The following is a 23,120-nucleotide window of genomic DNA, read 5'->3' on the forward strand; positions in this document are numbered from 1 at the left end:
ATAAACCAAGCCAAGGTGAAGCTAGGTGCCGGCTCTGGTCTGATGGGCAGTCCACAGATTTCTTTACACCTTTGTGTGTGTCATTAAGTTCAGGGTGTGTCCGTTTATACAATTTATGCTTCATCTTCGCATAGTAAAAACAATAACATTATACTTACAGGAACCTTTCAAAGCACTCAAGGGCCCTTTTACAAGCGCAAGTTCAAACAAACAACAGTAGCGCATCAGACACCATGGTAGTTAAGAGGTGTTGACTTCATAATAGGAGGAGTACAGAGAACTTGGCACCTGTCCATACAGGTTTAATAATGTCAAAGACAAATAGACAAAATGTAATAAACACGGTGACCATAAAACACTTGAAAAAGACACTCACTGCTCATGAAAGTCCAACATTGGAGGCTCAAAACGTATAGGTCGGCAGTTCCCACGGTGCGGAGACGTGCTGCGACAGATAAGATGAGACAGGAGCAGCAGGTGAGGAAGGAAAGTATCCATGTTTGTGTGCATTTCAAACAAACGAGAGCCTAAACACACAAGCATGGTCGGTGCACCAAGTTAATAATGAAATAAGACGACCATGGGACCGCTCCCTTCTGCAGTTATTTCCAAATAGAAAATCTCCATGAGAATCCATAGAGTGGAGCAGCAAGAAACACATCTAACTGATAAGAGGAGAAGAGGGGAGGATCTCTTCTGAGCACCTTCTTCAGAGTGAGGCGGCTCTCGCTCACAACACCTTATAGTATTAGCCTGGTGGTGGGACACAGGCATGAGCTCTGTCCTCACCCAACCTGTTTAACAACAGGTGCATCTTAACAATAGGCAGGGCCTCCCTCAGGAGAAGCAAGTCTTCTTGGGCAATTCATATCCAGCAGAGCTTTGTAAGAAAAGCCCTTATGAAATGTCTAGGAAACAATCGCTATCATTCAGGCAGGCGTGGCTCAAGCTCTAATTAATTCAATGCATGCAACCCAAATACCTAAAAGTCACTATGCACAGAACTATTCCTGGTAGAGCTCGATGAACCATGACGATATCTGTCCAGTTTTTCGGTTGTTTTGGGGAGTTTTTTTGGTACTGGAGTGATAATCCCCTAATATATCACTCAAGCATAATTACTCCAACATCAGCCCGTAGCCAGACGAGCTAGTGCAGATCAGTTTCACCTATTTACAACCAGTCTACACACACACAGGAGCAGACAATGCTCCAATAGCTCTTCTCACAAGAGACGGGATGGATTTCCATCTCCTGAGGTGCACAGTAATCCACACCGTCACCCGAACACACACTGTTCTTCTGGGATCATCTATGATCTACATCCCTGTCCTCACTTCCCTCATTCAAATTCTTGTGGGATTACTGATTCAAATGTATCCTGGCTGTGAATTCTGTGCAGCTTCAGAGCTAATGTGTTGAATGTCAGTAATTGGAGTAGCCCCTTAGCTGGGGGGGGTGGGGGGGGGGGGGGTGGACTCTGCCTCTTGGCTTCAGCTATACATGTCAGACTAACCTGAAGTTGAGTGTGCACGTGAGCACACGCACGCAAGCACTTTCATACCCATTTTGCAGGCTAGTATGTTTGCAATTTTCTTCACAAGGCAAGTTAAAAGAGGAGTCGAGAGGGGGAGATCATAAATAAACAAAACAGAACAGCCTTTCCACAAACTCTGGAAAGAAAGGGGAAGTTAAACACTTGAACCCCCTCTGAAACACGACATACAGAAAAGAACCCTCTCGCTCTCCCGCCCACAACTCTCTCAAGGGAGTGGTCATGCTATGCCTATGCAAGATAACCCTTTACGGGCTAGAACACACTGTACAAATAGTTGAGGCTCACTGTATGCAGCTGCACCCAGACAAAACACACAGGACAAGAAAAGTAAGGACAAAGTAGCAAAGTTATGTGAGGGCTGTGGTATGAAAGCATGATATGACCTGATTCATTTGTATTTTTCTCTCCTTGTTGCACTTGTTGATGTGAAAACAGAGACTCTGTTCCACCCAGTCAGACACACGAGCAAACTCCAGCATGAGCATGTTGGAGACTTCTTCTAGTCTCTAAACAGTCACTGCAGCCATTTGTCTTCTATTCACACTGGAAACCAAGTCATAACTTCCCCAAATGCCATTTTTGTAAGAAATCAGGGGAATTTAAATGTACCTGCCTTTGAGGCCATGGGGGGGGGGGGGGGGGTCCAGATAAAAACAACCGCTTCTATCTCTCTGATTTTATGATGTTTACCAAACTTAGCAGTATGTTTCACGCTGGCCTCTTGCCCTGCCAGTGCTAGTAGCTTGTGATGCTCAAGTATTTTCCTTATCTGACATTATCTGACTGTTTTCATGCCTGCCAGGTGTAATAAAATTCATGCCAAGATCCTTGACAAAATAATCTTTCTGTACTTGCTTCCTCACGTGACACCCCAACCCCCCGACACATTTGCAAATTACTTACACTTTGACTTGAGGGGCATCACTGTTAATTGCCACTTTGTTTGTGAATGCTAGACTTGTTTAAGCTGGCAGCCTGATGAGGCATGCAAAAGGCTGCTTTCGAATTTCCCCATTAAATCAATTCTATGGCTCCTCAGGTTATGCTTACATTTCCCACTTTACAATAGAAGCTTTACAGGACAGAAAAAGCTCCTGAACACATGTTGTATGGACTACTTTACTGTATGTAGGGTGCTCACTAGAATAAACATTCTTTTCATCGGTGGTCTGGCTGCAAAAAGAGCGGTAGATGTTCTGAACACTTACCTTTGTTGATGATATAAACTAAAATCAATGTCAGACTCTGCCTGCAAAAGGAAGCAAGACATAATTTTAGTGTAATTTAACGATAAATCACATCGATGTACATCAATGAGAAAGAGAGAGAGGGAAGCTAGCTTAATGACCTGACTCCAAGCTCTGGGTCTATGACGGTTTAATGCTCGTCCTCTAAGTTAGCAGGAGAGAGACGATGGCAACAAACAGGAAGAAAAAGGTTTACCTGTAAAAGGCTTCCCTCGCCAAAATGTAGAACTTCTAGAATTGTGTCCGACTGGATGAATGCTACGAATGACAGGAAGACCAGTAAATATCACCAACAGCAGGGTTTGCATCAAGTCATCAGGTGAGTATCACTGCACTCTCAGAAACGGGGGCACAGCAGGGGTCCATTTCTAAACCCCACGGTACAATGTACAATCAATCCAATATCAATATGAAATCAATCTACTAGCTTGGCTAATTGTTAGCGCTTAAGGACAACAAGATACTGTATATTCCCAAGGTTACAAAAGCTTTACTTTAGTGGGTACAAAGCAGTATACCATTAAAAGGTAGAATAATGTACACTGTTTTCTTGTTTCTCTAGTGTATCGGTCAATATTTGCCCAGGTGACTACCATCGGTAAATACGGGGGCATTCCTCAACGGGAGGGACCAATGCCATATTTCAGGCAGTTTCAGAAATGTGAAGGATTGAACATGTGAACAAAGATGGCATGATAAGTAGATTGAAATAGCTAAGGTAGTTGTTTCACAGAGAAAGTGGGAACGAACAATATGAAATGCCATGTTTCCCGTCACTGAACAGGAGGTCAGAGTAGATACCCGACTGGTTTGATTGGTAATCCAGATTCAGGTGAGCAATAACAACATCTACCATAAAACTGAGATGAGGTCAGACAAAGACAGCTTCCCACTGGCTACCAAACCTTGAAAGTAAAAGTCATTTGATTATTCCTGAACTTCTAAGCGATACCAGCGAAAGCAACTCCTGGCTTGAACTTTACTCTCTTGTACTTTGAGATCAGACAGACGGGTTCACTTCCATGTCTGTGCGCAGGTTCTGCCTTGTGCCTTGATGTCTCATCCATCCTCAAACCAAACTATTATTCCATGAAGAACTGAACACAGGACCAGCTTGTGTTTGTCTGCATGTTACAATCACTCAAAACTACATTAGCCTGACATCATGGTGTGTGGTGAGGCCGATAAAGCGTTACTAATCACGCTGTTATCAACATGTATGACGGACGTTTCCTGTCTCATGCTATTTGCTTCTAAAACGAACCAACAAACTTCGAGAACCTATAAATCAGCAGCTTTCCCCTCTAATGAGAAGCTCCTCACCTGACACCACGGAGGGATCATGTTCGCCGTGTACCGTCAGCAGAATCGTGTTATCGAGATCAAAATGTAGTGGCAGCGAAACTTCGGCATTTAATGAACACCTGCGAGCTACAAACCTCATCTCAGATTTAACTGATTTACCAATCTAATCACATCATGCAACACATCATAGTTCCTTTATTTTTAGCAACCGCACCGCAGATACATCTCACAGCTAATAGACTTCAGCCTGTCAGGATGTGGATTTCTTTTTCTTTATTTATTTTTTTTTTTTTTACATTTGATGAGTTTGATCTACTTTAAGTCTTTTATTTAAAAAAAAAACACATTCTGTGTAATGAAAAGAGTGTAGGCCAATAAGGCTGGTGGAAGTTAAAGTTAGACAGCTGCACGCACTCACCAGCTCTATCACTGAATCACTACTTCCCTTGATAACAGCTTATGAGTAACAAAAATTGCAAGCGTGGTAACGTCCTGCAAGCAAAACAAGCTGGCCGTTTAAACAATTGATGGGAGTGAAATGAGCAGATCATCATTGGGACGCTTAACCTGTTCGAATCATGCCTTAACAGTGAGGCTCTACGCCCCAAGGGCTGACCAAGGACAGCCGAGGTTTTCATCGGGACTGCAGCTAGAGGAGCGGTTTCAGTCCTTCCGTCCATCTAATCACTTGTCGTTCCACCTGACCTGCTCATCAAAGCCAGCACTAACTTATTTGCAAAGCTTGCCGGCGTTAGTAGAAAGAGAAACTGATCTGACCCTAGTCGCTGTGTTAGCCGAACGCTGCCCCCGGATATCAAGTACAGGCTCGTTTGGTGCCGAGCTTAACTGTTTTCTGGGCAGCAAAGTTGGCACAGCTCCTGTCGGACGGCAGCTGTCCGCTCACGAGTGGCGGACATATCACCGTGACCTGACAGCTGGACACCCGCGGCTGTCATCTGTCCCGCGGACCGAGCAGTGCCAAGCTGGAGCCATCCAGGGGTCAAAATCAAAACAGCCACGTTTACAAATAACAGGCATCCGACTGCTCCCGAACATCTACATGATTTGACTCTCATAAAGTAACGGCAGGGTGTCCGCTGCCCACGGGGGGGGACAAAGTTAATGCCTGGCATCTCTACATTTCACTTAATTAGGGATTTTTTTTTTTACAGCGGCTGGTGTGAGCCAACGTTAATGGTAGCCATGATGCTAGCGTTCCAGCTCGGTAGCATTTTGGTTGTGTGTGCAAGTTAGCCTAACTTACGTGTAATACGTGTAAAGGGACGACAACACAACAAGAAACACACGGCGCTAACGTTAAACGTTGGTGGAGGATTTCAGGCCACATATAGCTAACTCACGGTAACACTGACTGGTGGTTGGCTCTCAACCAGTTCAAACACAGTCGTCTTACTTGTCTTGGAATCTCGAGGAAGCTACAATTAACAGTATAAAAGAGTTGTTCGCCTTAGCGCGTTAGCTGTGAGTAAGTTGGCCCGTTGAGGCAACCGCAAACCGCACTTCGGAGAAATGTCTATACGGAAGTTAGCGCTAGCTAATGCGGACGTAGCCAGTAGAGTTACAAACCTTGTTTATTAGCCCGCGTCGTGTGAATAAAAGCAATAAATAACATCCTCAATAATCCGATACAAGATGTTCTTGAGTGTGAATGGCGAGAACTCGGGGCTGGTTCTTGACCCGCCATGCTGCTGCCCTGTCTGTTAGGATGACAACCGAGCGACTGGTAGGGCATGCCCGTGTACACCTCTGCTGACTCTGTCAATCATAGCCGTGGGGAAAAAACTGGAACTCCACTGAGCAGCTAACTGCTATTAGCCTCGCCTCGGCTTCTTCTTCTTCATCTTCTTCTTCCGTTCCTTACGTGGCGTCATCCACGCGCAGCGGCGTGTGCTGCTTCCTGCTGCAGCGGAGGGAGCACGACTCCTCTCCAGGTGCTGACCTCGCAGGTCACCGCATAAATTCGTAAAAAGAGACATGCTGATTTTTCATTCCTTTTTGAGTCTTCATGCCACTGCAGGCTGGTTTGGGGATGTTTCTTTGAAAAAGTAGCGGTGACCTCTTTATCAGACAATTTGTTGTCACTACCAGCAATTTTCATTGTTGAGTTGTCATCAGGCGCCCATCCCTTGGATTGCATAATAGCTAGTGTACGTTCAGATATCATCTTTTAATAAAGTGTTTTTATATTTTTGGTCATTAACTCCCCTGCCAACATTGTAGAACTTAAGTTATTGGCTTTTGATCAGCTATAATTTCATCTGTCCTCCCATAACCCAGTGAAAACATGCAGCGGAGTCTATGACATGTTTTGCATCTGGAATCACTTACCCATAGGCAGCATATAAATGAAGGGTTAGGTGAGATTTTGAAATGGATCTGTGAATAATGAGGGTCTAAGTGAGGCATGTAGTAAGGAAGTAGCAGTGTATAAGGACGTAACAGGACAGTTAACATGTCCATATTCTGCTGCACATTTGAACGTATTTTTCTGTTAGTTTTCAACTAACTTGAATTTTTTGTCTCTGCAAATTTAGATTTCTGCATCATTATATCATTAACGAACAAAACCAACACAGTTTTTTGTTTTTTTTTTGCAATTCAATCTGAAATCCGCACATTGACAATCAGACCAATCTAATTCACATTTGTGTATTGTTTATGACTCAATGTAAATACCAGCTGTTAGTCACAAGGGAGCATGTTGTATATCAGCAGCAAATACACATGTGGCTACAAGCTGATAATGAACAATGATGAGTTGAATGATTGGTTAAAGTGAGGAAGGGCGGCGTGGTGGTGCAGTGGTCAGCACTGTCGCCTTACAGCAAGAAGGTTACGGCTGGACCACAGGATCTTTCTGTGTGGAGTCTCCATGTTCTCCCTGTTCCTGCGTGGGTTCTCTCTGATACTCCAGCTTCCTCCCACAGTCCAAAGACATCAAGAGGGGACGAGGCAGTTAATGATGCAATCTTCCTCTGAGTTTACATGATGGCAACAATCCCTACCCGTCATGCTTAGAGCAGTAGATCAGGATTGATTTACATATAAACCCTTGTTGGGTCTTCTCTCAAATTGTCAAATCTGACTATCATGAATCTTTATGGTTTTGTAGAGGCTTTATGGGTCTGGGGGAGGCTGAGGAGCCAGAACTGTGGGGACAGACTTGTGTTTTGCTGCAGGGAAGACAGAAAACGGACCAAGTATCTTTGACATGAGGCAACATTCGTGGCATCTCGGCGGACAGTACAGAATGTTCACAGTCAACGGTCTGAAAAGATCCAGTAACATGTCTGTCTCCTCCGACAAAATGTTTCATTTACTCATAAACAGTGTCAGCACACAGATGAATCATGCGATAGTACGTTCGCATCAAAAATGACACACAGTCCTTTCAGGGCGTCTTAGCAGAAACTGAATGATGATTTTACATTCTCATGGTTTCTCTTCAACTTTTGCTGCCAATAAACTCGGCTGGTATGACAGAAGATGATATTCCTGTTTATCATGTTGTAGAATGCTCAGCAGCTTTGTTTAGGTTCCTGGACATGTGGATTCCTGGTTTGGAGTATTACCTGCTAGGTCAAACAGCCAGAGGAAGCAATTATGTACATAATTACACATACAGATCCGCGTGGATAAAAAAAAGAGGAAAAAAATGCATGTTAATGTTAATGTTTTTAACTGAAGTAAGTTAACCTGAAATAGAATCAACTCAAGAACACACATGGGGTGGCATAGCTTTGAGGATACAGTAGCTGTCAGGAAATTGGAGGTTCAGTCACCACTTCCTCATACCATTTCCTTGAGTGTCCCTGTCCTTGAGCAAGACAGTGTTGCTCCTGATGAGCTCTTAAGCACCTTGCATGGCAGGCATGTGTGTGAGCAGTTTGAATGCTGTCAAAGCAGAAATGCATTTGGAGTCGCAAATAACAACGGATAGCAAATGTTTTAATTCGTGTGTGTGTGTGCTGAGTCGTGACACTAAAGATCACGTTGGCTCCGGCAGTGAGAGGTGACCAGTGTCATCAGTTCCATCTGTGGCAGGCTGCTGACTGCATTTCTGAAGGTTTCCTGCAGAGGGCAGAAGTGTCCTTAACGCTCCGCTATTCGCTGATACCTGCACGGTTTCCGTCATCTCTGCAGGCCCAGTTCAGACTAATTTGCTACTTAACTGGATGCAACTCACAACTTTCCAACACATCTTTAAGACGCTCTGAAACTGCAATTGGAGATTTGACATGGTAAATTTTATGAGACTCCATGCAACTGTTTACTAATATTGCTGATTATTACTAAGAAAGTTCCAAGAATTAATTTTGAATATGAAGTCATGTCTTTGCATTTCATTAAAAAAAGGTTTAAAATGCATACTCTATTTCTTCTATTTATTGTTAGTAAGATTTATTGCTGATTTAATCACATGCCATACAGTCATGGCAGAGTAAAGTCAGGGGTAGTTAAGGTTCAGTTGTGCTCCATGAAGGTGGACCAGGGTTCTGATATTGTACGTGTCATCTCACTGACGCAGCTGTGACACGAGATGGAAAGACATCGTAATTAACTTCATCGGTCACGTTCAGAAATGTCATGCTGCTGTGATAACAGTCCGATTCATCTTTCTTTTTTCTTAATAAACTAGATATAGTTGTGGAAAGACACACCGAGAGATGAAACTCTTTTCCACATTTCAGAAAATCAAAGGTAAGGTATGAGAGGGAGTAAATTCATGCATAAACAACTTAAACAGTTCAAAAAGAGCGTCACAGATTACACAACCCACCCTAGCACATGGTTCAAACAGGTGGAATTAAATTGATATTTCACAACAACAAAAAAGGATACTTTGCTTGATAATTAATCACTCCCAGATGGTTTGAATTCATGAAGATTTTTGTTTTTCCCACATGAATCTTCATTGTGTTACAAATCAGAAACAAATCATGCTGGTCCCATTGTTGTTGCTGGAAGCTAATGGAGACAGAAGATTAACAACAGCAAAATGATACATTCATCTGTATATCGTGCTAGAAATTCCCTCGTAAGTATGCGAATGCACATGAATAATACGTTAATTGTTAAATATACTTTTGATTTAAACAGCTGAATAATTTAGTCAGGCATTTTTAGGTGAGCCTGTTTTTAGGTCAGGCAGTTGTACAGGGCAGCTATGTTAAAGTTTTTGGTTCACGTAGGGTCCAAAAAAGGAGTTAGCCTGACCTGCTGCTGAAAGTTTACATAAAAGAAGTCAAATGTCAACATGGTGTCTTTATTCACAAACCGGAGTACTTTCACAGGTGAGGGGTCCCCAGCGCAGTTGTTTCCCCCTGTGGTTCTTTAATATACTGACTCTCAAACGCAGACATAGGCAAACCTAGTCATATGTTTAAAAAATACAAAACAACAACACTTAAAACAGTTGAAGTGGCTGCACGGTGGTGCAGTGGTCAGCACTGTGGCCTCACATCAAGAAGGTTCTGGGTTCGAGTCCTGGCTCGGGCAGGGGATCTTTCTGGGTGAGTCTCCATGTTCTCCCTGTTCCTGCATGGGTTCTCTCTGGTACTCCAGCTTCCTCCCACCATCCAAAGACATGTGATTTGGGACTCCGCTAATGATTCTCTAAATTGACCGTAGGTATGAATGAGAGTGTGAATGGTTGTTTGTCTCAAAATGTTGGCCCTGTGATGGACTGGCGACCTGTCCAGGGTGAACCCTGCCTCCCGCCCATAGCCACTGGGATAGGGTTCAGCCCCCCCTGGAGTAGAGTAGAGAATAAAAATGCTAATTTTGGCATGTTGCACTACTTTGAGGTTCAGCAGAGGCCCTTTTCAAAAAAGATATATTTCATTTCTGTTTGTGGTTCAACAGAGTTTGTATACTGTAATATTTCAACAGTAAATATGCCAACCTAAAATCTCAAAGGCAGTTTTTATTGTTACTCTGCAAACAGTGCTGATCTTTTAAGGCAAAATCATCTTTGTTACTATCAATACGTCTCATTACATTGTTAGGTTTGAATTCTGAAAAAGATCTTTGGCTTTTATTTGATACATTCTGCCGTATCTGTGTTGAACGATGTTTGTCGCGCTATTCTGCACACTTACATGTAGTGGTGCTGCTCTCCATGCCTCAGGCAAAAGCTCAGGAATCAAACATTTCCTTTCCCTGAGGTTGTTATAGCAACCCAGTCTAAGTGTTTATCATGGGATAAATCATCTCTATGTGGAATGAAATAATGACAAACAATCATCCCCGGAGTCTGATGAACAAGCGGCAACTCATCAGCTCAAGAGCCCTTACAGCCACTCACACTGATACTGGCTGCCGAGACACACCTGACTGCCTACTTACTATCCAGCTCCAGCTCTGATCACATTCCAAGTATCTTACAATCAATCCATTTCCTTAAAAATAGTTTTATCTTTATATTTAGTCAGTAAGGAACAGATCATACGTGTGTTTTGGATGCGTTCACACACTTGAATAACTGAGAGAAAAAGCAGTTCACCATGAAGAAAACACTTGTTTCCTCTGCAGAGCTCCCTGCACGTTTCAAGGACACAGCAGTCTGTTCAACAGCAGTGCAAAACATGTCATGTTTGCTCTTCACAATCCCTCACACACACACACACACACACACACACACACACACACACACACACACACACACACACACACAAACACACAAGCATAGGCAACATTTCCACTTGGTGTCTCATGACTGAATACTTAAAGGAACTGAAAGTATACTTTTGCTGCTTTTTGATAATCCTTACAGCAATCAGAGGGTCTGCAAAGTATGAATTTAAAGAAAACATCCCATTTCAAAGGGCGGCACGGCTCGGAGGTAGCGTGACTGTCTAGCAACCGAAGGGTTGTTGGTTTGATCCCTACTTCCCCCAGTGACCATGTTGAAGTACCCTTGTAGCCAGATATGAGCCCCTAATTGCTCCTGATGGCCCTGCGAGGGACTGGCGACCCGTCCAGGGTGAACCCCACCTCTCGCCCAGTGTCAGCTGGGATAGGCTCCACCCCCCTGTCCCCTGCACCTAACTGATAAGCGGTATAGAAAATGGATGGATGGATAGATGGATCCCATTTCACAATCTTTAAGAGTGCTATAAAAAAAGTATCAATTAATTAAACTTGATTTAAATTATCATTTAGCTATATGGTAAGAGACAGTGTCATCTTCATACAGCTGGGCTGGAAAGACACAACATTTTCAATAAAAGAAGTCTGAATTTTGATAAATTCAAATAGGACGGGACCCAGAATGGATCCCTGTGGTGTCCCCTACCCTCTCACGCACATTTTCACACATTATGTTCATCATGATCATCAACTGAGCAACACATGTTAAATACGATATAAAGTATTTTTGTTGCTTATAGACCAAGGAGGAAAATCTGCAGATGTATTTGGCTTCTCCTTTGTGTTCATGTCTTTGGAAAAGAGGACATTAGCTTTCTATTTGCACCACACAGACAAAATTAGTTAATAGCTTATGAACACTGATGAACATTGAGCAACTAAACAGATATTTCCACTCAGGATTTGGCCCACAGTCAAGGAAAGCATGAATACAAACAAATGTGAATGTCACTTGTGCAAATTTAGCTGACTGTTTGGTTGAAATTCAGCATTCTGGATAGAAAATTGCAAAAATAAATAGATATGGCATCTGAATAAATGCCTGTTTTATTTCAGATGATGCGTTCTACTGATCAAACATGTCAGACGGGCAGGTCCAGTCTGGCCTGACTCATGTCGCACAGAAGGCATGTTTACACCAAGAAGTAGCCTTGATCGCTGCCCGCATCTTGCCCTCTTTCAGCAATTCAAATTATTTAGTCGTGATTGAAATGAGTATCTTTACCAGGCTTGTTCCAGTCAATCACACAAATGAAGTGCAGCTCCTCAAATGCTTTCTTCAGTATTGGTCACCTGATTACGAGCTGGCCCTGTGCCTGTGGGGACAGCTTTACCTTGTCCTGCAGTGCAATGACTATCCTTACCTGACTTAGCTCGAATGTACAGCAAGCACTCAAAGCAAACAGAGCAGGGGGATTCAGGTTGTTCATGTTTACGCAGGCTTCGATATGGAAGGAACAAGAGCACTCAGAGAGCTCGTGCCTCTGCCAGAAAGAACTCAACTGAACTCAATGTTAAAAAAAAAGAAGATGTAATATTTGCCAAAGTTAAAAAAAAACCTGTTCCACACTTTATTGTGTTCTTCCTTGGCTCATGTTTCACCCCTTCACAAAGCTTGATGAAATTCAGTTGAAGAGACACACAGACAAGCAAACTTCGTCAGAAGGATGACCTCCTTGGTGGTGGTAACAAAAGAGGGAAGTTATTGTAAAAATGCAATTCCTCTGTGTCTCTTATCAGCCAGTGATCGACCCTGATTAGCATCTCATCAAATCAGTGTGGATGCAGCTCTTTGTTGAACAGCTGAGGATTACAAATGAAGAGGATGCAGAGTCTGATCGACTTGGAAATGCATGATGCTCTCGACAAAAGCCATCGCAGGCTTTAGGGTGCAGTAATTTCCACGTGTTGTCCAGCGGGCATGTAAAGAGGCTTTCAATAGATCTCCATGCACCTGGAGACTGTCCTAACCCTAATGAGGTTTGGAGGAGGGAGAGTGATTGGGCAGACACTTGACACTTGAATGTATTTCTGCGCAGTACCATCGAGCGCAAGTTAGAACGAGGCACTGAAAAAGCCTGCTTCGTCACTTAAGTGAGAAATGTAGGCAGAACAAGATCCAAGCCCTGAACATCAGATTTTTTTGTTTCAGTTTCACCACACACGTACCAACACACTCAGATGTGCAAAATACAGAGAGACAAAGTGGACTTTCAGCATTTTATGAAGAAAAGAAACGATCAGATCCCAACCAAAAAATGTAGCTTTTCTCAATTCACCCTTTCTATTTCTATGGGTGTACAGTACAAGCATAGATTTCAGCACAACCTCTTTTCTCTTTGCCATGTAAAAATGGCATGTCTGTGTTTATATAAGTATGTGTATGTAGATGCACATACACAGTATACTTGTGTGCATATTTCACATCATTGCACATCTTCGCATCAAAAATTAGTGTTAAAGCTCCAACAAATTGCATCTGAAGTATATTTAGGAGCTAGAAGCAATAGGTAGAAGTGTTGATGTCATTATTCCTGGCTGTTACTGTCTGTGTATACCATCTAAGCACCTTCTCTGTATATAGCCGTGTCTATTAATGGACTGCCTAAAGGCACTCTCAGTGAGGACAATCCTAACGTCTATCACGCTGTGATGCTAATTCCCTCCCCTTTGAGATGAATACAAATGCACACAAAAAAGCATCACCACGGCAGCAGAACAGTTTGACAAGGAATAACAGAGATGATTATTGGACCAGAATCATAACATATCTCAGAGCGGGCAGCCAAGCTAAAGGGTCAGGTCATTCGGGGCAGCCGCTGTCTGATGAGTCTCATCAATTTGTGGCGATATTTATGCAAAAAGTGAAAAATGTGCAACAAAAATGTCTTTTTCTTTTGAGTGAGCACATCCATGTGGGGGCATTAAGTGGCTGAAATAGGTACTCAAGTCTAAGCTGGGATTAGCGGCGCCGCTCCGTATATTGCCAAGGGATTTCTCTTCTAACCTAATGCCTGAGGGTGATGCTGAGGTGGGGAGGGTGATGCTGAGGCCCTGAGCTGATGATGGCAGGAGAAACGTTGCCTTTGTCTCGGCCGGCTCGAGCCTCTCAGACACTGGGGATATGGATACGTCATCCATCAGGTCTTTTACTGACCAAATTTACACTCTAAAAAAAAAACAAACCTTAGTGAACCAGCATCTCAGAGAGAGAGAGATAGAGAGAGAGAGAGAGAGAGAGAGAGAGAGAGAGAGCACTCCAGTTTCAGCTCTTTAACTTTATTATGACATGCAAAAAACTTTGACCAGCTCTAGTTTATGTGATAAATACACTTACCTACTGCTGTAATCTTATTCATTCATATGAATAATAATAATATATTGTGCACTACTTGTTTTTTTTATTCTTATCAGGTTTCCCCCTATTTATCAATTAGTTAATTAATCTTTTTTTTTACACATTTTTTCCTTCTTGTAAAAATAATCCAATATTTGAAAAATTCCATACAAAATATAATAAAAGCTATTAGATATTCTAACGGGAAGGTAATACTGGCAATTTGAGGAAGAGGGATATTCTATTTATGTCTTTTACTTCTAAAAACTTGAAATTAAAAACCATATTGGACAGAACAGGAATCTCCATGTTGTCATAGCATCTACAAAGGAAAGAAATCTCATTTGAATACTTGATTCGTCCATGCAATATCGATGCACTTATCTGCAGGTACATTTACAACGTTACACTCCATTATATTTGTTTTTCACATCGTATCTCCCGAATACTACATAAATACCAGCTAATTATGTTTTGTAAGCTCAGAAAAAGACCTGTCACCCCGGCATTAATAGGCTCTCTATTCACCATCGCTATATTTACCTTTATTTATTTGATTCGTTTAAATGCACACCATGTTGTTGTTGCTGTTGTTGTTGTTGTTGTTGTGTGTGTGTGTGCGTGCGTGCGTGCGTGCGTGTCTGCGCGTGCGCGAGCGCGTGCGTGAGGACGCTGATGGAGGACTCCTCCCCTCGTGTGATCTGGGACCTGTCAGTTTTAGTACCATCTCTCTTCATCCTGCTCGGCCGATGCTGCTAACTATGGACAGCCAGCAAAGACATTTTTAACCACGAACGATTGGAAATATTTCACCGGAGAGAATCGAACGTTTGTCTGTTTGAAGATGGACTTGTACGGAAGCAATCCGGGGGCCACTGCTTGTTTCATCAACTTGAAAAAGTCAGTGTGAGAAGGCTTCATCCAGGTGGGCTATCAGTCTGCATTAACAGGCTCACACTTATTTGCCTCAAATATTTATGTGCATATTCAGACGTATGAGAGAAACGGTCAGTTGAACCTTGTACATGCTTTAGAATGCTTCTTTTTATTTGTATAATCTTTGTGTTAAAATATTCCCAAAATGAGACAGAAAAATTGAGATGGACTCAGTACAGAGACAAAACTTCTTCAGTATTCAAAGATATTAGAAAAGCACCAACAACCATATGATGAAGCAAAAACAAAGTATGTAAATAAGTTCTTCTAAGCATTTTCTAGATTGAAGAGTGTTTATTGAGGAGGAAGATGTGTTCGTTTGGATGGGAAAAAGAGAAACAAGTCTGTTGAACGTGTGTAACTGACTTGACCAATCAGAATTTTGAGATATTTTTGTAGCGTAAAGCAGAGAGCAGTCTGTCCCGATAAGGAGAAGACCTCAGCACAAGCCTCTTAGCAGGTCTTGACACCTGGGTGCCGCACAACTAATCTCCAGAATAAAAACAATCAGAGTTTACGCTTCGGCGTTGATCCTGAGAAACTCTTTCTCAGCAAGGGAAGAAACAAAAGTTCATGTCTGAGGAAAAATGAGTAGGAATGTGTCATGAATCCTACAAGTCATTTACCTTCATATTGCACGAATGTAAACAAATGTACATTTTGGAGAGTAGATATTTCATCAGTGTTTATCAAATGTTTTAAATCCTCATGGTACGGATGCAAACAGGTGCAGTGAGTCACAATATCGTCTCTAGATGCAAGAACCGGTGTTATTTGGCGCCAGCGATATGGCATCAGCGTCCTGTTGGTTTGTCATCATCAGATTGTAAGTGTTCACACATTCTCAGCGTCAGCATCACGGCTGCGTGGCTCAGAAGTGATGATATAACATGCAGCTAGCGGAGGTTTTACCTGTAGTCACCCTTCAAGCACTCAGCTTCAGGGTAATTCTGTCTGTGTCATTTAATTTAGTGGGGGTTGGTTAACTCCCTGGTATTAGCACTAATCTACATGTGTGCACGTGTTACAACCACTGGTGTTCCCCAGAGATCAGTGAGTCATTATTTACAATTGCTGAAGACAATATATGTATATTTGTAAATTCAACGATCGCTTTAGAAGCTTAGTTGGGATGCATAAAGGCAACACTTCACCCAGAAAGTTTCTTGTGCGTTTTATAAATAGGCACCTTGAGCTCTGGAGACAGATTTTTCGCTGCTATGTCACTTTTTTGTGACTCCAGAATGCAGAGAGAGTCAGCCACCTATAGTTAGCTTGAAGCTAATGGCGCCCCAGAGCCACCGACTACAAACAATGGCAAAACTGTAAAAAAAAAAGAAAAGCAAAGTCTACTTTCAAACTCTTAAGCACATCATTTGGTATCCGTAGTTTCTGTATGTAGCCACATGTTCATTAATCCAAAAACAATTTGATTTGGAAAAAAAAAAACCCTAACATCACCACTGTGAACAAGCACGCGCCAGGAGCTCATGCTAGGCGCTAGGTGCTACGGTGAAGGCCAGACTGCAAAGCTTGTAGTTCTCTTGTTTATTTTGGTTTTGTTTTTTGAAAATAACTCACATTAAAGTGTTTGTGGATCATTGAACTGAATTACACCGTGTGCTGCTCTTAAGAGTTTGTAAGCAGGCAATTTTGAGAGTTTTGAGGGTGATCGTGGTGGGTTGGTTGGTATGTACTCCCATTAGCTTCAAGCTAAACACATGTGACTGGCTCTTTCTGCACCTAGGAGTCATAAAGTAATTTTTGTGAGCTCTGGTTACCAATTTGTAAGTACTTGAGAGGCCAAGAGCACTTTTTGTGTCAAGGATCCCTTTAAGAGCACCTCCAAAATGGCCACACTTGGTCTGGAAGTGAAGAAAGTTACAGCCCCTAAACAACTGGACCTGATCTTTAAGTGCTGCCCTAATAGACTTAACCTGCTATGTGCATGCCTGAACATAGCAACTACAGTGTCCCCATAAGCCATAGCTTAGTTATTTAAAAAGCAGCTGATGGTTCACAGAGGGAGCGCACTGATCCTGTTTAGTCTTAATGACATAATGACGTTGTATTTTTAGGTGCTACTCTCAGACGCTGAGTTCTGTGCACTCGACAGCATGGATGTAATGGAGGCAGCTTGCTGGGAATGATGGGCAGTGAAGAAAAGCAGCCAACTTGTACAGGCTGCTGTCACCGTACAAAAGGTGATAGGTCTTTGGAAGGCAGGGCCCGTTACACTGTAGCGTTACATAGAAACGTAGAACAAGAAAAGCAAGCAATCAGAATAATAGAAAGAATAAGGGGAGAAAAAAAACAACCAGGCAAACAAAGTCCAAATAGAATGACGTAATAAACGACTACAGCAGAAGGTGGGTGTCATAGTTTGGATTTAAATGAGCACTTTGTTTTGAATCTGACATTTTTAAAATGATTTTTAGTTGTACTTTAAGGAACAGCCATTTGTCCCAAACCAGTTGACCTGAGAGGTCTGCAAGGGTCAGGTTCAACAGGTCTGATAAGTATCTTGACCCCAAACCGCTCAGAGATCTGTATGCTTCTGAGGCGGTGACAGCTGCAGACCGGGGGCCTTATTTTTACCACCAACCCATCCGTCCAGTTCTTGTAAACCATGAAACCTCAGGACGGGGTTGAGGGAGTGTCTTCCAGGATAGTGCAAGCATCCACGAGACGCAAAGATTACCTGAAAAAAAGAAAATTCACAGTGACAGGTATGAGTCGCAGAGGCCTACAACCCTGACGTGGTATTTTGAGTTGGAGAATCAATAGTTTCCAGCATGGATACTGCACACACACACACACACACACACACGTTTCTGTAGGGGGGCCGTGTCCTCATGTGTGATTTCTATTAGGGATGCTCTGATGTATGAGCTGTCTACTGAGAATAAAATGGTATTCAGTGACGGTAGAAGCTAATGTTTATCTGCCAGTGTCAAAAGACTTTAGAATAGTTTAGGTTTTAAAAAAGAAATGAAGTTGATGATTTTTTGTTTGTTTGTCGGCTGGAGAATAAAGATCAACAAACGCTGACATGTGTACAAAAAAACCTCCACCAGTATTGGCAAAAACAAACAAGGACAAAAACTGTAGGAATCCCGTCGGCTCTCGGCCAGAATAAACTTCTATCATAGATGAAAAGGTCCAGGACATCGCAGTCAGTGCATCCCCTGCTTCGTCTGAAGTCCCATGTTTTTTTCATAGCATAACAATGTGTGTTTCTCCATACCTGCGTGCTCCAGGCTAGCAGAGCTGGATACGACAACATGGCAAAAATCATCAGTGAAAACACCTTCTCAGCCAGACAGCGGTTGTCCAGCCACACACCTGATGAGGAGCTGGCTGTCATTGAAAACGGAGATAGCAGGTCTGACATCGCCAGACTTATTAATCACTAATAATTCTCACTAGTTGGTTGTTTCTGATGGACATTCTCGAAACATGATCTTGAACATGTCACTCTTTGCTGCACTCTTTCAGAGCTCACTCTCTTTGTGAGGACAATTTGGACAGAGCCCTGTCTTCAGAGTCCAGAGTTTCATTTACAGGTGTCGGGGTGGTAGCCAGGTAAGTTGCTGGTGTGAAACTGTCGATTTGGGACTTCAGATTTGCAAACACGCAATATTAGACCCATCAATCCTTTAATGTAATGATCTGTTTGCTACGGCCCTTAGAATTGTCCTAGGTTTACAGCTTCCTCCCTCCTAGCCTGTGCAGGTGTCACTTTGTTCTGTTTTATCTCTTGCTGACCTGCTAGGCTGTCTTACTTCTTCTTCATGCTGCGGAAATGGGCATCCAACAGAATGAATCCTGCAGAGGAGCAGCACGACTCGTTCCTGGAGCGTTTCCGAGGCCCTGAGCTCAAAGATGTGTCCAGTCGAGAGACCCAGTCTCTGGGTCCGAGTGACACAACCCACAAGAGAAAGTAAGCACCTGCATCAGGTTCAACAGCTTCACTCTCAAGTTTTTAAATAAACTCCTCAAACCAGCAATGAAGAACATGACACAAGTTGAAGTTAAAAACTTCAGCTGAACAGAACTAGAAGAAAAAGTTAAATGGATTTCTAAAGTCCTTCACGTTCAATGTCTGAAATGAGGATGGTTCACTGTGTGAAATTCTGATTTCTTTCTTTCTAAAGTTTTTCCAATAAGTGGCCGCTAGCTACTTATAACATGAATAACTGCAACAACACAGATGAGTAAGTGTGCGCACACCCTTGTCAGAAAATAGACGTCGATTTTAAGAAAAATGAGTCATAGACTGACATGTATTTTGTTGTAGCCGAGGTTCTGTATTCTCGCGTAGCTGCTAGCTCAGAAATCCACTCTCCAGTTTGTGCTTCCTTCGTCACCCCCGAGTCCCTTTGCTTGCTTGTGGGAATTTTTTTGGTGCGAGTCATGGTGCAGGTTGTACTGATTCAAACTTTATGAGCGATACTGAAGCAGGACAGTTTGGGCCGGTCAAATCAAACCAAAGCAAGTTTCCAAGTAGACAACGGTGAAAAAGGTAGCACCTGTGTTTTGGTGTCATCTGCTGGACAAATGTATGACCTGCACCAAATCAGCCAAGATGGTCTAAAACCAGTAACCCCGAGGTGTCCCCAGATGGTCTTCCTTTAGTCCAGTCCACATCTCTGGTAGTCCCCCTTAGACTGCCTCTGCCCCCATTTCACAAACTTAAAAACTTGTGATTTGTAGCAAAAAGGAGGACAAAAAAGAGGAGATTAAAAAAGATGAAAAAAAGGAGGAGAAGAAAGACGAGAAGAAAGATGGAGACAAGAAAGAAGAGGAGAAGAAGGATGAGAAAAAAGACGAGAAGAAAGATGATAAAAAGGATGATAAGAAAGATGACAAAAAGAAAGAGGAGCCCCCGTAAGTACTCCAGGATGCTGAAGAGGCAAATTCAATGACAGAGAACAAAAATGTCCGTCTGACTGATGCAAAACAATCAACAACTCATGAAACAAGATCAGTGAATGTCGAATTGTTTTCAGGAAAGAAATCTGGATTATGGATCCGGCTGCAGACCAGTACTACAGATGGCTGACCATCATTGCCATGCCAGTGTTTTATAACCTGATGATGATTGTTACGAGGTATTGAACCCCTCACACACGTTACAACCTCTTCATTCAGTGGGTTGTTGGGGAATCTCACAGCATCTCCTCCTTCTCCCTTAGAGCCTGCTTCAATGAACTCCAGAACAGTTTTACAAAACTCTGGATAGCCCTGGACTACACCTCAGACCTCATCTACTACGCAGACACGTTTGTCAGATCAAGAACAGGTCAGACTTATGAAGAATGTTCATGTGGGGATGCGTCTGAGGGCGTGTTCACGCCTGATAGTCCAGACTGTGGTCCAAACCTTTTCTTGTGATACTGAATACGTTTAATGTGGTTCGTTTTGATTTTTTTTTTGGTGCCAATTCTGCAAGCACACCACAGAACATTGCATGTGAGCATCTGCTAATGTGCTGGACCTTTTCAGATTTAGTAGAGAAAAAACACTGTTGTCTCCTTTGATTACCCGTAGTTGATCAAACCCTTCAAAAACTTGCAAACGACCACACAAACCATCCCGAGGTTCAGTTTGATTTAGACAACCTCTTCAGTTTGGACTAAATTTAACACCTGTGGCCTGGATCGGGGTCCAAGGCACCTCTCACACCCAATGTAATGGTTTGGACAGAACTGAAAAGTCAGAATCTGGACTAATCTGGATGAATATGCCCACATCAAACTGTTCATGCAAGCATTTGGTCCAGTTTTGGATTGACTTCCAATTCTCTGGTTGTTCCTCAGGTTACCTGGAACAAGGCCTGCTGGTGAAAGATTCCAAGAAACTGAGGGAAAACTACAAAACAACATCTCAGTTCAAATACGATATCATTTCAATGATACCCACCGATCTACTGTTTCTGAAATTTGGATTCAACAATCCTGAGTTTAGATTTAACCGTCTTTGTAAAATATCAAGGCTTTTCGAGTTTTTTGAGAGGACAGAAACCAGAACCAGCTTCCCGAATATGTTCCGTATCAGCAATCTTGTACTTTATATCCTGATTATTATCCACTGGAACGCTTGTATGTTCTTTGCCCTTTCAAAGACAATAGGTTTCGGAACAGACACTTGGGTATATCCCAACATCAGTCACCCAGAACATGGCCGCTTGGCTAGAAAGTATATCTATTCCCTGTACTGGTCCACACTGACCCTCACCACCATTGGAGAAACCCCTGCACCAGTTAAGGACATTGAATACCTTTTCGTCATTGCTGATTTCCTCACTGGTGTGTTGATCTTTGCTAGTATTGTTGGTAACGTCGGTGCCATGATCTCCAACATGAACGCCTCTCGTGCAGAGTTCCAGGCAAAGATTGACTCCATAAAGCAGTACATGCAGTTTCGAAAGGTCACCAAAGACCTGGAGGCCAGAGTCATCAAGTGGTTTGACTACTTGTGGACGGAGAAGAAGACCTGCGATGAGAAGGAAGTACTGAAGAACCTACCAGACAAGCTCAAGGCCGAGATCGCCATCAATGTCCATCTGGACACGTTGAAAAAAGTGCGTATTTTCCAGGATTGCGAAGCTGGTCTGCTTATTGAATTAGTGCTCAAATTGCAGCCTCAAGTGTTCAGTCCGGGTGATTACATCTGTAAGAAGGGAGATATTGGCAGGGAGATGTATATCATCAAGGAGGGGAAGTTAGCTGTGGTGGCCGATGATGGAGTCACTCAGTTTGTGGTGCTCAGTGATGGTGCGTACTTTGGAGAGATCAGCATATTGGGCATCAAGGGCAGCAAGGCTGGCAACAGGAGAACCGCCAACATCAGAAGTGTAGGTTACTCAGATCTCTTTGCCCTGTCCAAAGACGACCTGATGGAAGCACTCACTGAATATCCAGAAGCCAAGAAGGCTTTGGAGGAGAAGGGGAAGGCCATCCTGATGAAGGACAACCTGATTGATGAAGCGGTCGCGAATGCTGGCGCCGACCCCAAAGACCTGGAGGAGAAGATTGTCAAACTACAGAGCAACCTGGATGCCATGCAGACAAAGTTTGCCAAGCTGATGGCAGAGTTGACCTCCAGCCAGACGAGGATGAAGCAGAGGGTCACTGACATGGAAGCCAAAGTGAAATCCATCAAGCCCGAGGACCTGTCGGAGGTGGTGGCCGACAAGGACAAGAAAGTGCAGTAACGTGTGACACCAGAGGACTTTCCTGGAAAGTGAGGGAACTTTTTTCACTCAGAGTAGTGGAGTGACTTTTTAAAGCCCCATGTTTATATCTATTTATACTGTTTATGATCATTCTAATGTGTCAAATTGTGTACAGTGTATGCAGGAAATATATCTATTAGTGTGTGTGCTATGATTGACAGCAGAGTATGTTGATCTGAGGCACACACACAGAAACACTCTTCATAGCCTTAGAGTAACAAAGATTTTTTTTGAACTGTATTGAAATTTTTCAAGAAGACATCTTGATCGACTGTATGTGTGAATTACAATCTACAGCTCACATGCACCGATACGACTGTAATACTCAAGATTTGACACTGTGCATATGACTGTACAAAATAAATTTAAATATCCGGTTCTGTTTACAATCAGCTGTAAATCGGAAATGTTATATGTGAAGTAACATTAAAATGTCCGTATAACATGCACTCGTCCGCATTCTCGTTTCGTAGTTACAAAAAAACATTTGGACTGTAATTGTGTGACAATTAATTTTATTTCCCAAGGCAACCTTAGGAAACAGTGTTGTCTGACTTTAAAGCACTCCAAGACTTGACTTAAATATTCACGACTCGCTTCACCGGGAAGTGTTCGGGTGATCAAGGTTTACTGACAGTAACCAACCTACCTGACCAACAATCATGTCCTCTGTATTGGTGCATGGAAATGTGTGAATTCAACTTCTGTTCGTCCTCAGTGCTGCAGACTTCAAACAACGCACAGAAACAAGTGTGTGTTCATGTCATGGAGTCCAAGTCATGTCCCCAAAATGATGGAGGGAAGATGCTTCCAGGGCACAAATAA

The 23,120-nt window shown here is 42.8% G+C and overlaps 2 protein-coding genes across 11 annotated transcripts in view; one reads left to right on the top strand and one right to left on the bottom strand.

Annotated features, from left to right (window-relative positions):
• Positions 1-5,988, bottom strand: part of tmem131 (transmembrane protein 131) — a 29,920-nt gene extending 23,932 nt beyond the window's left edge. Inside the window, exons 1-4 of one of the 6 annotated variants that reach the window (XM_086224873.1) lie at positions 5,698-5,988; positions 3,002-3,063; positions 2,767-2,807; positions 377-445 (exon numbers count right to left, since the gene is read on the bottom strand). In XM_086224873.1, coding sequence (XP_086080999.1) covers positions 377-445; positions 2,767-2,807; positions 3,002-3,063; positions 5,698-5,863 — 338 coding nt within the window. In that variant the 5' untranslated portion in view covers positions 5,864-5,988. Of the gene's footprint in view, positions 1-376; positions 446-2,766; positions 2,808-3,001; positions 3,064-4,128; positions 4,148-5,374; positions 5,397-5,471; positions 5,619-5,697 lie in introns of those variants that run through there. The other 5 variants (XM_086224876.1, XM_086224877.1, XM_086224878.1 and 2 more) reach the window with 5 other exon arrangements.
• An 8,857-nt stretch (positions 5,989-14,845) lies between these two features.
• On the top strand, positions 14,846-22,727 carry cnga3a (cyclic nucleotide gated channel subunit alpha 3a). Of its 5 annotated transcripts, none has more exons than XM_086223480.1 (9): positions 14,846-15,044; positions 18,316-18,440; positions 18,554-18,640; positions 18,831-18,998; positions 19,213-19,272; positions 19,772-19,945; positions 20,068-20,169; positions 20,254-20,360; positions 20,878-22,727. In XM_086223480.1, exons 2-9 carry the CDS (start codon positions 18,340-18,342, stop codon positions 22,272-22,274), a joined length of 2,196 nt encoding a protein of 731 aa, XP_086079606.1. In that variant the 5' UTR covers positions 14,846-15,044; positions 18,316-18,339; the 3' UTR covers positions 22,275-22,727. The 5 variants fall into 5 exon arrangements, with proteins under 5 accessions (XP_086079606.1, XP_086079604.1, XP_086079608.1 ...); XM_086223477.1 differs by lacking the exon at positions 14,846-15,044 and adding an exon at positions 16,002-16,108; XM_086223481.1 differs by lacking the exon at positions 14,846-15,044 and adding an exon at positions 17,138-17,259.
• The last annotated feature ends 393 nt before the right edge of the window (positions 22,728-23,120 follow it).

The sequence above is a fragment of the Aulostomus chinensis genome, chromosome 14, assembly GCF_037954235.1.
Source record: "Aulostomus chinensis isolate RoL2024-O1b breed Wild chromosome 14, RoL_Achi_v1.0, whole genome shotgun sequence".
In the NCBI taxonomy this organism is placed as follows: domain Eukaryota; kingdom Metazoa; phylum Chordata; class Actinopteri; order Syngnathiformes; family Aulostomidae; genus Aulostomus; species Aulostomus chinensis.

Coding starts and splice junctions, on each gene's coding strand:
- cnga3a (XM_086223477.1), top strand. CDS start 16,067: ATGTGTGCACGTGTTACAACCACTGGTGTTCCCCAGAGATCA. Junction 18,999..19,212: donor GACACAACCCACAAGAGAAA/GTAAGCACCTGC, acceptor TTCTTTCTAAAG/TTTTTCCAATAAGTGGCCGC. Junction 19,946..20,067: donor AAAAAGAAAGAGGAGCCCCC/GTAAGTACTCCA, acceptor AATTGTTTTCAG/GAAAGAAATCTGGATTATGG.